Consider the following 14,283-nt stretch of genomic DNA (forward strand, 5'->3'; position numbering starts at 1 on the left):
TGCATTACCCCTGAGGACAGCTCACTCTGCAGTGGTCCGGGGGGGGGTACGGATGGGTGTAGAGGGGGAAAGGGCAGTGGGCAGTGGGCTGGGGGTGTGTAGGATGGGTGTAGAGGGGGAAAGGGCAGTGGGCAGTGGGTCTGGGGGTGTGTAGGATGGGTGTAGAGGGGGAAAGGGCAGTGGGCAGTGGGTCTGGGGGTGTGTAGGATGGGTGTACAGAGGGGGAAAGGGCAGTGGGCAGTGGGTCTGGGGGTGTGTAGGATGGGTGTAGAGGGGGAAAGGGCAGTGGGCAGTGGTCCGGGGGTGTGTAGGATGGGTGTAGAGGGGGAAAGGGCAGTGGTCTGGGGGTGTGTAGGATGGGTGTAGAGGGGGAAAGGGCAGTGGGTCTGGGGGTGTGTAGGATGGGTGTAGAGGGGGAAAGGGCAGTGGGTCTGGGGGTGTGTAGGATGGGTGTAGAGGGGGAAAGGGCAGTGGGTCTGGGGGTGTGTAGGATGGGTGTAGAGGGGGAAAGGGCAGTGGGTCTGGGGGTGTGTAGGATGGGTGTACAGAGGGGGAAAGGGCAGTGGGCAGTGGGCTGGGGTCTGGGGGTGTGTAGGATGGTGTACAGAGGGGGAAAGGGCAGTGGGTCTGGGGGTGTGTAGGATGGTGTACAGAGGGGGAAAGGGCAGTGGGTCTGGGGGTGTGTAGGATGGGGTACAGAGGGGGAAAGGGCAGTGGGCTGGGGGTGTGTAGGATGGGGTACAGAGGGGGAAAGGGCAGTGGGCTGGGGGTGTGTAGGATGGTGTACAGAGGGGGAAAGGGCAGTGGGTCTGGGGGTGTGTAGGATGGTGTACAGAGGGGGAAAGGGCAGTGGGTCTGGGGGTGTGTAGGATGGTGTACAGAGGGGGAAAGGGCAGTGGGTCTGGGGGTGTGTAGGATGGTGTACAGAGGGGGAAAGGGCAGTGGGTCTGGGGGTGTGTAGGATGGTGTACAGAGGGGGAAAGGGCAGTGGGTCTGGGGGTGTGTAGGATGGGTGTACAGAGGGGGAAAGGGCAGTGGGTCTGGGGGTGTGTAGGATGGTGTACAGAGGGGGAAAGGGCCGGCGAACGCTCGGTCGTTTGGCTGCTGTGACACCGATGTGCCGGTTTCCCAGAGTGCATCAGTGTTAATGACCCGTAGGCTTGGACTCAACGGTGTCTCCCGTCTTCCGCACCTGGCCCACCGCGAGAGTGACCCCACGCACCGGGACAGCGACCCCACACACCCCACGCACCCCCCGCACACACCACACACACACCCCACACGCACCCCACACGCACCCCACACCCCACACACCCCCCACACGCACCCCACACGCACCCCACACCCACCCCACACCCCACACACCCCCCACACACACCCCACACGCACCCCACACCCCACACACCCCCCACACACACCCCACGCACACCCCACGCACCCCCCACACACCCCCCACACACACCCCACACACACCCCACGCACACCCCACGCACACACCCCACGCACACCCCACACGCACACCCCACACGCACACCCCACACACACCCCACACGCACCCCACACCCCACACACACCCCACGCACACCCCACACGCACCGCACACGCACCCCACACCCCACACACACACCCCACGCACACCCCACACGCACACCACACACACACACCACACACACACACCACACGCACACCCCACACACCCCACACACACCCCACACACACCGCGACGCATTGACAGCGCTCAACGAGCCCGAACACGCGCGTGTGCAGCACACCGACGCAGCAGCGCTGTGTGTTTTCACACCGCGGACAGAGAGAGAGACGAGGCGTTAAAGCACATTTGGCAGGTTCCCGCGGTCCTGAAGAATCCAGCGGTATCGTGTTCTTCATAAACAATGAAATCATAATTTCGTAGAATACGTGGAATGTAAGCTACACTGATGAATATTATTCTACTCCCATTTAATATTTACTGTCCAAACAAATCTCAGACAAATCTACCGCAGGGATAACTGCACAATGTGATAAGCTGGTTATAAAGCAAATAAGAAATACGATAACAGCTTTTATCTTAATCTTCATACCAGCACAAACGCACAGAACATCAGCCCTGACAAGCAGCAATGAAGGCAGAAATAACCTCAGCTTCACAGGAAAAGAAAATACTGAATCAAAGCAGTTTTACCATCTGCTTCTGCAACTCATACTGCGCCAGTCGAATATATTGCTTTTTCTTGCAGAAACTGAACATAAAAAAAATATAAATATAAATTATGACATATTTGAAATCCATTATTAAATTTGTACTAATGTAGTTTCACGATCAAAAAAGTCACAGGCGGACATATTTCAATATATTAAATCCATAAAACAAATGGGTTTTTTTTTTTATCTTTGTAGCACTTGTCATTATTTAAAAAATAAGAGTGAAAGTCCGTATCAAAGGACAATATGTGGAAAACTGATAATAAACACTGATCAAAGGGAGCAAAAATATTACTCTTTCATAACGTCTAGAAAAAAGCTGCGCCTGTCCGTCACGAATGAATTGGGAATGGAGAGAGCTTCCACTCAGGAAATCAGCGATACGGAGACGGGAGGGGAAGGGTTTCAGACGCCAGCGAAACCCCGAAAGCCCTGAGCCACCGCTGGAATCGTTTTAACGGTCCCTCTCCAACATAAGCGGGAGTGTCGAGCTCAAAGCCACAGCGGGTCTTGTCTGACGGGAGCTGCATTACTACCCAAAGTCTGTGGTGCTGGACATCCCTCCGTGACAGACAGCTATCTGTCTGCACAAAATTATGATGCGTTCAATCTGCGGAAAATTAATCTCAGCAATTACCTGCAATTAACTACAAAAAGAAAAAATGCTCCAATTAGGGGTAGTAGAATCAATAAACATTACTTAAGTTGATCATTTTCACATTCGGTGTAATAGCACTTCTCCAACGATCACGTCTCTGACTTTCAGTCTCTTGCACTGCTGTCAAATGAAGTCAACGGTTTTTCAAAATGCAACCAGTTTTAACTTTGAAACCCCAGTCAGGGAGAATCTGAGGGAAAGGGTAAAGGGGTACAGATTGCCTTAATCAAGCCCTATAACAGTAAATCCACACTCTCAGGAATGAAGTCACAGTGGAGGTACAATTTCCCAAATGTACCCTGAAAGCACAGTAACGTTCTCTTTGGGTAAAAATGAGTACGTTTTTCAAGCACAAAACGTACAGATTCATTATATATTGCTGGTGAATAGAGTACTGGTGCAGCAACAAGTTTTTGTTTTTAAGGAGTTTTTATACCTTTGTTTCTGAGTGGACATGAAAGTCAACGGTCTCGCCTGCCCCTAACACCACCCAGTATGCAGTGTGTGTGTGTGTGTGTGTGAGAGAGAGTGTGTGAGTGTGTGTGTGTGTGTGTGTGTGTGACTGTGACAATAGGAATGGTGGCCAATATTAAACAATTTTTAAAAATGCCTTTATTACAATCAATTTCAATTGCCCTTTTTGAACCAAACAAACAAATAATCAATCAGCCTAAAGGATTTCAACTACAGGTGAAATTGTAGTTCAGCCTCCAACCGTCAAGCATGTCACAAAAGTTAACCTTTCGCATACGAAGATTATTGTCAGAAATGTATCTACACCAAACAGAAAGGACAGGTCATCAGAATATCCACCATTTTTATTTTATAATTTTTTTTTTTCATTTTATTCTTTTCAGTCATTGGGAATGCAGCTGTGCATCATTTCAAGGCCACTGCTATCAATAACAGACAGGGAATGTGTGTGTGTGTGTGAGAGTGAGTGAGAGAGCTGTTAGCTGTGTGCCTTTATTCAGGTGAAGACACAGCTCAGTTTGAACCATGCACTCTTTTAACTATTCTCCATAAACACATTGGTTTTCTGCAGCACAACAGTCCTGTGGAAAAGCCCGGTTTCTCTAAAGAGTTTTAAAGCGGGTCAGAGAGAAAGCTGGAAACTCTGATCACACTGACTGACAGGAGGAAAATGAAAATGACTACTTTGCGATGAAAAGTGTGAGCCTCGCATACGTTATACTCTGCATCATTGAGAAACATCTCTCCTTCAACTAACAGTATTCAAGAGAGGGGAAGAATCTTTATGGGAGAGAAAGACATAACCCACCAGATAAAACCAAATTAACAGGTTCAAATATTCTATTTATTTTGCGCCTTCAAAGAGTCGAAATCAGCAACCTACATTTTGCTCAAGTGTATCTTTTACATCTTTTAGGGGTTTGCCTTCACTTTAATGAAATATTATTCCATCAATATACAAAAATAATAATAATGTGTATTTACACAGCTAAGTAGAATAACATTAATTACACCAACTAATATTATTCAGAAATAAAATCAGGCTAAAATCATTAACTAACCGTCACCCAGACGCATATCACCGGACACATGAACGCTAATTTGGAGGTGACTCTGAGCTCTACAGCATGTGGCAATCCTGACATTTCCCCGTTAACGCACAGCACCGTTTGGGCGGACTCCAGCGCGCACTGTCCCACTCGTGGTGTGAGTCCCGACCCCCCTGGGGTGCCGTCTCCCGTGCCCTGGCAACTCCTCCTGTCCACCCTGCCCTTTCCGCAGCGACCGCGGCGACGTGCTAAACCAAACATGCGTGTTTCTGCGCGCACACATGCCTTCTGTCACAACACATACGCGTTCTCGCCCCCCGCGTTCAGGCTGACTGGAACAAAAGGTCCGCTTTCGCCCCAATCCGACAGCCAGCAGGTCGCGGCGGGGAAAAAATTAACTCCCAGTGACAATTCGCGTAACGGAAAATTAGCACCGTTCCGGGAGGGTTTTTCTATTCCTGACGTGACGTTCCGACTCCGCGTTTTTCCGAGAGGGGGGGCGGCGAGCGCGGCCCGGGTGGCCATGAGCGACTGTCACCGCGGAGATACGCCTGTCAATCACGGGCCCTAATCCAATCAGGGCGCGGCGGGGACATGTCACATATGTTAAGGGGAGGGCGGGGGAATGACCGGGGGACACGGCCCTGACTGAGCCGTCCCTGGTGTCACGCCAGGCTGACAGACCTCCTGTGACATGGCTCTGAGTAAGCAAGCTGCCGGACCAGCAGGTACCAGCAGTGCCCACAGCCTCTACGCCCACTGAAGAGGGCAGAGATAACCCAGCCTGACAGCACCGCTTTCTGCAGCCCGCACAAATGCCACTGCAGTGTGTGTGAGTGTGTGTGTGTGTGTGTGTGTGTGTGTGTGAGAGAGGGAGAGTGTGTGTGAGTGCGTGTGTGTGTCCGTGCAAGAGGGAGTGTGTGTGTGTGCGTGTGTATGTGTGTGTGTGAGAGAGGGAGAGTGTGTGTGAGTGTGCGTGTGCTTGTGCTTGTATGTGTGTGCGTGCGTGTGTGTATGTGTGTGCGTGTGTGTGTGTGAGAGAGGGAGAGAGTGTGTGTGAGAGTTTCACACTGTGAAGAGGATCAGTTCACCCATTTCTATAACCATAGTATCAGAGTCATATCTTGTAAAAACATGTGTAAACCTCAACTTCCTTTCAGAGCAATGACAGTCAAGTAACCTGAACTGGTTCTGTTTTCCAGCATTGTTCGGACCAGCCCCATGTGGCCAGGGAACAGAACCGCTACCCGCACCATTAAACAACATGGGGTAGCATCGCTCCAATATGCACCTGACCCTCTCATTAAACTACACCACCTTCACTACTCAATATGCACCTGACCCTCTCATTAAACTACACCACCTTCACTACTCAATATGCACCTGACCCTCTCATTAAACTACACCACCTTCACTACTCAATATGCACCTGACCCTCTCATTAAACTACACCACCTTCACTACACAATATGCACCTGACCCTCTCATTAAACTACACCACCTTCACTACTCAATATGCACCTGACCCTCTCATTAAACTACACCACCTTCACTACTCAATATGCACCTGACCCTCTCATTAAACTACACCACCTTCACTACTCAATATGCACCTGACCCTCTCATTAAACTACACCACCTTCACTACTCAATATGCACCTCACCCTCTCATTAAACTACACCACCTTCACTACTCAATATGCACCTGACCCTCTCATTAAACTACACCACCTTCACTACTCAATATGCACCTGACCCTCATTAAACTACACCACCTTCACTACTCAATATGCACCTGACCCTCTCATTAAACTACACCACCTTCACTACTCAATATGCACCTCACCCTCTCATTAAACTACACCACCTTCACTACTCAATATGCACCTGACCCTCACATTAAACTACACCACCTTCACTACTCAATATGCACCTGACCCTCTCATTAAACTACACCACCTTCACTACTCAGGCTCCCCTTCCACATTCATACAGTGCATTCCCAAGTGCTCGTTACACGCTCCTGTTTGAATGGGAATTAGGTCTAGGTAGATTAGCGTGTTCAATACAAATTTGTGTTTGATATTGGCTGAAATTAGCTAACACTGAATAACGGTTATTCATAGCCAAACATCAGATCAATAGCTAACATTATGACAAGATGAATGCAATTTATGTTATGGGCATGTGTCTGGGCATGGATGCCATATGAACCCCCTCAATGCGACTCAGAAGGGGATGTCTGTTCTTACATCGACAATTATCCGTTTAAGAGGCAGGACGTAAACCGACAGGAACAACGTCAAGCTTGTAATCATTCCTGTAATTAATTACACGGCGGAGAACCTAATTTGTGCCTGCCAGACCGAACGAAGTGGCAACAGAGACCCCTGGTGGACAAACGGCAGAATGCGTGAAACCAGCGGCCGCAGCGATAGGCTGTGTGCCTCCGTGCCACACGATTGGGCGCCCGTGTCAGGTGGGACTGAACGTGCAGTACCGTGCACGGCCAGCAGGGGGCGCAGCGCTCACCTGGTGGTGCTGGATGCGTTGCACGTTGCTGGTGAAGTCGCAGTACAGGTGGAACTTGTCGATGTCTTTGGGCTTGCCCTTCCGCTCCCCCATTGGCTGCTGCTGCTCCTTCAGGGCCGTCTTGGAGACGCAGGAGTGCAGCGTCACCTGGTTACGCTCGCACCTGATAGGCCCAGGGAGAGAGAGGGGGGCGGGGTCACACAGGGAGGCCAGGACTGGCCAGCTGAGACGCTCGATCTGTGCTTATTACAACCGACACTAATTTGGGGACCCAATAGTCTAGTGGCTAAGGTGACTGTGGTTGGCGGTTCAAGGGGATTGAACCCCCTTGCCTAGTCTAATCAACAGTAAGTCGCTTTGGATAAAAGTGTCAGCTAACTAAGGGTAATGTAACCAAAATATGGTGGCTAAGGTACCTGACTGAGACCTGGAAGGTTGGGGGATTGGGGATTGTCCTCTGCTTAGTCTAATCAACTAAGTTGCTTTGGCTAAAAGCATCAGAAGAATAACTAATATAATGTAACCAACACATCTGTGGTGAAAAGAGGGTGTACTCACAGCGAGCGAACGAAAGCTAGCGTCTCTTTGTCCTTGGCGATGGTGTCAGCCACAATCTGTGCTACGCCCGTGGCCACCTCCTCCAGAGTAGTCAGACCTACAAAGGCAAAAAAACACCACAGAAAATCACAACACACCACAACACAACACACCACACCACAACACAACACACCACACCACAACACACCACAACACACCACACCACACCACAACACACCACAACACACCACATCACAACACAACACACCACACCACAACACAACACAACACACCACAACACACCACACCACACCACACCACAACACACCACAACACACCACAACACACCACAACACAACACATCACAACACAACACACCACAACACAACACACCACAACACAACACAACACAACACATCACAACACACCACACCACACCACACCACAACACAACACAACACAACACAACACAACACAAGGCTGGGGTGCTAAAATAAAGGTGATTTATTATATTGGTCTTTGTTAAACACCTTCTAGCAACATGTTTACCGGCCTGACTGTATATTTATATAACGGCTATAACTGACCAACCAAATCACATACATTCCTTACCACATATACGAGTGGTGGGGGAAGGGACGTTTCACACTGCAGTCCTATATTAAAGCTAAAATCTGGTTTTAAAGCAATGCAAGCTATTCCAGGTACTCTTCTGCCCTCTAGTGGCCATTACATCGAATAACAAAACACTGGTTTTCTAGTAGATATCCATGTGACCATCAAATACAGTTGGACAGAACTGTACAGCTAATGTCCAGCATTATGCAAAGTGCAGATATTGAAAATAAGTTGCTGAAACACTGAGTGGCTGTATAAACTACGTGGACAGTTGCCTGTTTCCGGGTAACAGGAATGTGACAGGTGTGCGGCGTGGGGTGGAGGTACCTTCACTCTGAGGATTGACATAGGCGTGCAGGTTGAGCTTTTGGGGGTCCTGTAACAGGGCTATGGACGCAGGCTCCAGACCCAGCTGTTTGGCCCTCCGAGCCTTCGACAGTTTACTGCCCTTCTTGTAGGGAGCGTACTGAAAAGAAACGATGATTAACAGACATTTATTATGTCATTTATTACATTAAAACATCATTAATACAGTAAAGAAATGACAAATAAATACTATTCATTCGACCCTATAACACCCCCTGTCTGAGCTGTCTACTCGGGAAAGAACTGCTGTTTAACAGGGTAACAGCTCCCCCTGGTGGAAAGGTTCATGCATACGTTTTTTGGGGAAAAATTGAGATTCCTTGTTAATGGACTTGATGAAAGTATTCAATCAAACGCCTATGCACAGACCTCAACTGCATGTTCAGATGTAAGTTCTAAGACTTTTGATAAACAGTAACTAGTCCTGTGTCCTATTTGTTCCAAAGCCTAACTAACTTCAATACCTAAATACCTTTCTGGGCTCCGGGAATTTATTTGTTTAAAAACCAGATCTCCAGTAATACATTTGAAATGAAGAGTGACAGACAGAAGCTAAAATCTACCCATATTTGAAAGTGATGCAGTGCAAGCTGAGCTCAAGCTGAACTCAAGCTGAACTCAAGCTGAACTCAAGCTGAGCTCAGGGGCTGAGTTCTCTCACCACGTGCTCCAGGTCATCCTGGGTTCTGCAGTTCTTCAGCATCTCCTGGATCTCTGAGGTCAGAACCCCCTCCTTATTCAGAGTCTGGCTAATGGACTGGCTTTTCTTCGACACCGCACTGCAGACACACGCACACGCACAGACAGACACAGACAGACACAGGCACACAGACACACAGACAGACAGACAGACAGACAGACAGACAGACAGACAGACAGACAGACAGATAGACAGATAGACAGATAGACAGATAGACACAGTACAGGGGTCAAACATTTTCCCAAATTTACAATTACATTCTTGGAATATGTGACTAGGATTTGCTGGCAGGCCAAACAAACTATTCCCTGTTGAATCCCCACAGCCTCTCTCCTTTAACTGAAGAACTGGACAGGGGCTCATAACACCTGTGGACCTAAGGGCTCCAGCCTGTCCCTCGGTCTGGAGTAGCCAGCCAGGTGAGAAAAGCAGCCAGCTAGCGGTTTTGGCAACAGGGAGACAAATTTAGATTACATTATCTACGAATTATTATTATGACTTAAAGGCTTAAAGGGGAGACAAGAGGTAAGAGCAGTCGCCTGGCAGTCGGAGGGGTTGCCGGTTCGATTCCGCCCTGTCGAAGTGTCCCTGAGCAAGACAACCAAACCCCCAAATGCTCCTGATGAGCTGGTTGGTGCCTTTCATGGCAGCCAATCGCCATTAGTGTGTGAGTACATGTGTGAATGGGTGAAAGAGAAGCATTAATTGTACAGCATTTTGAATAAAGGCGCTATATAAATGCCAACCATTTACTAGATTTGTTCCCCCCCTGTCTTGAGAAATGAACAATAACTCTATCTGTAGGTAGCCAACCCAGCAGAGGTCTGTAGTTATCCATGTTGCTAGGGGACCGGCCGTCGCTACGGCGACGAGGGCGGGGCTCACCAGAGGTCCTCCAGGACGAGCTGGACCTCCCGGACTCCGTCAGCGTCCATGTGGTTGATGAGCTCCTTCCTGTAGCGCACCATGAAGGGGATGGTGTTCTCCTCGCGGAACAGGTCCACCATGTTCGCACACACCCAGCGCTCAACCTGCGTCATCTCCGACAGCACCTGCAGGGGGAGCCGGAGAGCGGGGTCAGCTACACGGCCCCCGTCAGCCGGCTGGACTTACCCGAGAGCACAAAGTATTTCACGAAGCTGGCTAACTGAGTTAGCTTCACTTCTGCACTGAGTGAAACCTGGAACCCCCTCAAACATGGAACATGTACTGAAGTAAAAATAGCTGTTCCGGGTTTTACTCAGTGAAGAAGACCAGCTTACTCAGAGAGCCAGCTTTGTGAAATACCCCCAGGAGGCAACTTATCCTCAGCTGACATCAACACAGAGCTTCCACACTGCCACCCACTCTAGTACTTTCCAAGTCCTTTCAAGGCCCTGCATCCCAACATTCAAACACGCATAAAATAGTCCATCCATCCATCCATTATCTTAACCCGCTTATCCTGAACAGGGTCGCAGGAGGGCTGGAGCCTATCCCAGCATACACTGGGCGACAGGAATACACCCTGGACAGGTTGCCAGTCCATCGCAGGGCACACACACCATTCACTCACACACTCATACCCACGGGCAATTTAGACTCTCCAATCAGCCTAACCTGCATATCTTTGCACGCAAACACGGGGAGAACATGCAAACTCCACACAGAGAGGCCCCGGCCGACCGGGATTCAAACCCAGGACCTTTTCGCTGTGCTGACCATAAATAAAGGGATATACTGGTCAATATCTGTAAAAAAATGAATGCTGTAACAGGATTGACTTTTTCAATCCCAGTCCAAACCCAGCCATTTTTACAGAAATGAGATGATCCAGGATCTGTGTGAAAGCCATGTAATTTAAAAAAAGTAGACATAAACCTTTTAAAAGACTTCTAAAATATCCAAAGGAGAAAAAACTGCCATGTAGCTTCAGTCACTTTCATCATTTTTAAGTGCTTTAATATTGCTTTAATAGTTTCTCAAAATTTGAGGGCTTTCATGGATATTCAAGGGGTGTGGAAGCCCTGCCAGTCTGACCGGAGCCGACGCCATCATAAGGTCTAAGAGCAGTCACGACATCCAGGAACACCCGTCTCAGTGCACAGCTGTGTGAGACTCCAGTCTCCTGAGGGCTGCAGCACCCATCCCTGCAGTGACACACACGCAGGGGCGTGAGCGTGTACTCCACCCCACGGTCACCTGGATGGGGTCCCAGTTCATCTGCAGGTCGTAGGGCAGGCCCTTCCCCGCCTTGGGCTGCCTGAGCGGCCGGCCCTGGGGCGCCTCGCTGGTCTTCAGCTTCTTGGCGACCGGCTCGCCGAAGGTGAAGTCGTCCTCTGGCTCCTCCTTCTTCACCGGCAGCGACTGCTGATTGGAGGGGAACTCCTGGGACGGCCCACTTTCGGGCACTCGGAATGACAGCCTCTGAAACGACAAGGGAGAAGGGGGGGGGGAAAAAAGGAACTGAAAAACATTCAGATGGAGCGGCTGGTCTACTGCTCAGCTGATTTGCACATTCGCTGCCATTTGTTTACGCAGCTGTCATATAACTGGTGTCCGGGAGACAAGACACTAGAGAAGGCTGCCTTTCAGATAAGCAACTGAAAGTGGAAAAATAGCATAGACCAGACCTGGGTACAATACGTGATTGTTTTGGATTCAAATACTTTTCTATGCTCGACTGACCTTGCCTGGCGCAACTGAGCCAACCGAGAGGAGCAGAAGGCAAGGTTTGGTTCCAATGCACCAGACAAGCTCAGTAATGAATAGAAACTTAACTGAATGTAAAAACTGAATCTGCAACCCAGGTGTGGTGCAGACATTTACAAGAGCAGAACGTAATGTCGCTCAGAGAGTGTGTTGAAGTGAAGTGCCGATGACATCACAGAAAAGATGGCTTCTCCCTGGGTCTCACCTCCTCTTTGACATTGACTGGGAGGTGTGGTGCCGCTGCATCGCCCGCGATGCCCCCGGCCTCCTCCCCTCCCGCGGCCTCCTGCTCCAGGGCAGCCGCCTCCTTCTTCTTCCCCCTGGGGGCCCGGGGCCTCTTCTCAGCCACCTTCCGGGGGGCCCTGGGTTTGGGCTCCCTGGGGGCCCTGGGTTTGGCCGGCTTCCTCACCGCCGGCTTTTTTTCGGCGGGCTTCTTGGGGGCGGGGGCAGCCTTCCTCGGCCTCTTTGGGGCCACGGCCTCAGGCTGCCAGGCATCCTCCTCTTCCTCCGCATCCTCCTCCTCCTCCTCGTCTTCCGCACCCTCTTCCTTTGGCCTGTGGGAAGAGCACAGATTTCCGGAAAGGGAGACGGTTACCTTCCCAAATCTCCTCAGAGGCAAGCGCGGGAAAAATGCCATTCAGCCACAGTTGTAAAAATCACGGAGAGAATATAATGTCAGGGACCGTATACATGCACTGAAATTGTGTTTAAAGACCAGATGGGTCATTCCGTGAAAAATCAACCAGAAGTGTGGGAGTTGACCACTCCAATTGATTCTCATTGATGCTCAAAAACTGACACAAACCCCAATTTCCCAACTTCTGAGTGACTCTTTTGGGCACCACTTCTTTCAGAGTAAAATTGGAAGCGGTCAACTCCTACACACCTCTGATTGATTTTACACTACATGTTACATTACATTACATGTCATTTGGTGGACGTTTTTATCCAAAGTGACTTACAGTTGATTAGACTTGATTAGACAGAAGACAGCATACGGCATGTCTCCTGGAGCAATGCAGGGTTAAGGGCCTTCCTGAAGGGCCCAACGGCTGTGGGGATCTTATTGTGGCTACACCGGGGATCGAACCACCGACCTTGTGGGTCCCAGGCATGTACCTTAACCACTACGCTACAGGCCGCCGTGATTTTTCACGGAACGACGCAAATGTTACTGAGAAACTATTTACTTGGAATAAGTACGATAGTATTTTAAATATATGTGCAGTATAACTGCTAGTACGGTAATGCGCAGGCTACTCACAGGTCCTCAAAGTCATCCTCCTCCATTGACGGCTCTTTGTAGCACATTTTTGGTCGAGTCCTGCGTATCATCTGAAAACAGAAAGCACTATTTTTTGTTTTTTCATTCTTTTTCAGACAGAGCCACTCACTGACCTATGGACTGAGATTTGCCCGAAGGAAGTTCATCGACATTCATTTGCTTAGAAAAACACCCCTACCCGACACGATTTACATTTTACGGATTTATAGTTTATGTAGCTGGTCTCTTCCTGGAGAGTGTTCTGTACTATACACACCTGCTCATAACCGCATATCGATTAGCTGTATATGCCATGAAAGAAACAGAACAGCACGCTTTAAACCACTGCGCTAGGCATGATTAGCCTGTTTCTGACCTCGCTCTGAACTGAGCTTTCAATCAGGACTGCTATAATGTAGTGCAGGAGCTTCCAAACTGTGGGTCTTTGGAGTGGTTGGGCTGGGTCATAGTAAAATTCACACCAGTTAAATTAAACATTGTTTACTTCAGTGTTCTTGCAATTGTTTTTGTCATATATTAAAAACATTTCACTTCCACATCTGAAGGTACTGTATGTAATGCTGTATTTTTTAGGGATGGAGGGTCAGAGAAAATTTTTTCACTCATTTTTTGGGCCCTGACCTCAGACATTTTGAGGAGCACTGTGGTGAGGAGCAACTGTGGAGAGAAGGTCAGTGCTTGAGACAAAGTGAACGATGTTTAATGACACGATGACTAGCTGCTAGTCACATGCAGCGTTTCTTCGAGTAGGCTACCTGTTCATTGTGCATTTGACCATGTTGTAGGCTATGCTTTCCTATTGAAAAAGCTAACACGTTAGCTCAGGCTTTCGCACCACTTGGCCATTGCTTCGCGGTAGTCTGCAGTTTGACTGGTAGCCTCCAGCAAGACTACCATGAAGAATAAAACATCAACGCCAAACACCGAATAAGGCATCTCATTCAAATTTAGCGCGTTCTCTCTAGTCTGCTGCTAGAGACACCTTCGCCACTCTGTTTCAATCGAATATTGTTTGTTTACAGTTTAACAAACATGCAAGCGATATAATGATACTTACGTTATTTACTTTACGGACAGTGAAACAAAGCAAAATCGCAATTTAGCTTACAAACATGAGCTAGTTATCCTAGCTATAGTTCAACTGGGTGCGCATGCACAACAGCGGGCAAAC

At 49.0% G+C, this 14,283-nt stretch overlaps 1 protein-coding gene across 2 annotated transcripts in view; it reads right to left on the minus strand.

Moving 5' to 3' along the window:
• The window catches only part of srbd1 (S1 RNA binding domain 1), a 95,050-nt gene extending 80,767 nt beyond the window's left edge, over nt 1–14,283 (minus strand). For both annotated transcript variants that reach the window (XM_061228026.1, XM_061228025.1), the window contains exons 1-9: nt 14,170–14,283; nt 13,092–13,162; nt 12,033–12,381; nt 11,318–11,542; nt 10,022–10,188; nt 9,098–9,215; nt 8,398–8,536; nt 7,474–7,570; nt 6,916–7,078 (exon numbers count right to left, since the gene is read on the minus strand). In XM_061228026.1, coding sequence (XP_061084010.1) covers nt 6,916–7,078; nt 7,474–7,570; nt 8,398–8,536; nt 9,098–9,215; nt 10,022–10,188; nt 11,318–11,542; nt 12,033–12,381; nt 13,092–13,162 — 1,329 coding nt within the window. In that variant the 5' untranslated portion in view covers nt 14,170–14,283. The remainder of the gene's footprint in view (nt 1–6,915; nt 7,079–7,473; nt 7,571–8,397; nt 8,537–9,097; nt 9,216–10,021; nt 10,189–11,317; nt 11,543–12,032; nt 12,382–13,091; nt 13,163–14,169) is intronic.

The sequence above is a fragment of the Conger conger genome, chromosome 18 (assembly GCF_963514075.1).
Source record: "Conger conger chromosome 18, fConCon1.1, whole genome shotgun sequence".
Classification (NCBI taxonomy): Eukaryota; Metazoa; Chordata; class Actinopteri; order Anguilliformes; family Congridae; genus Conger; species Conger conger.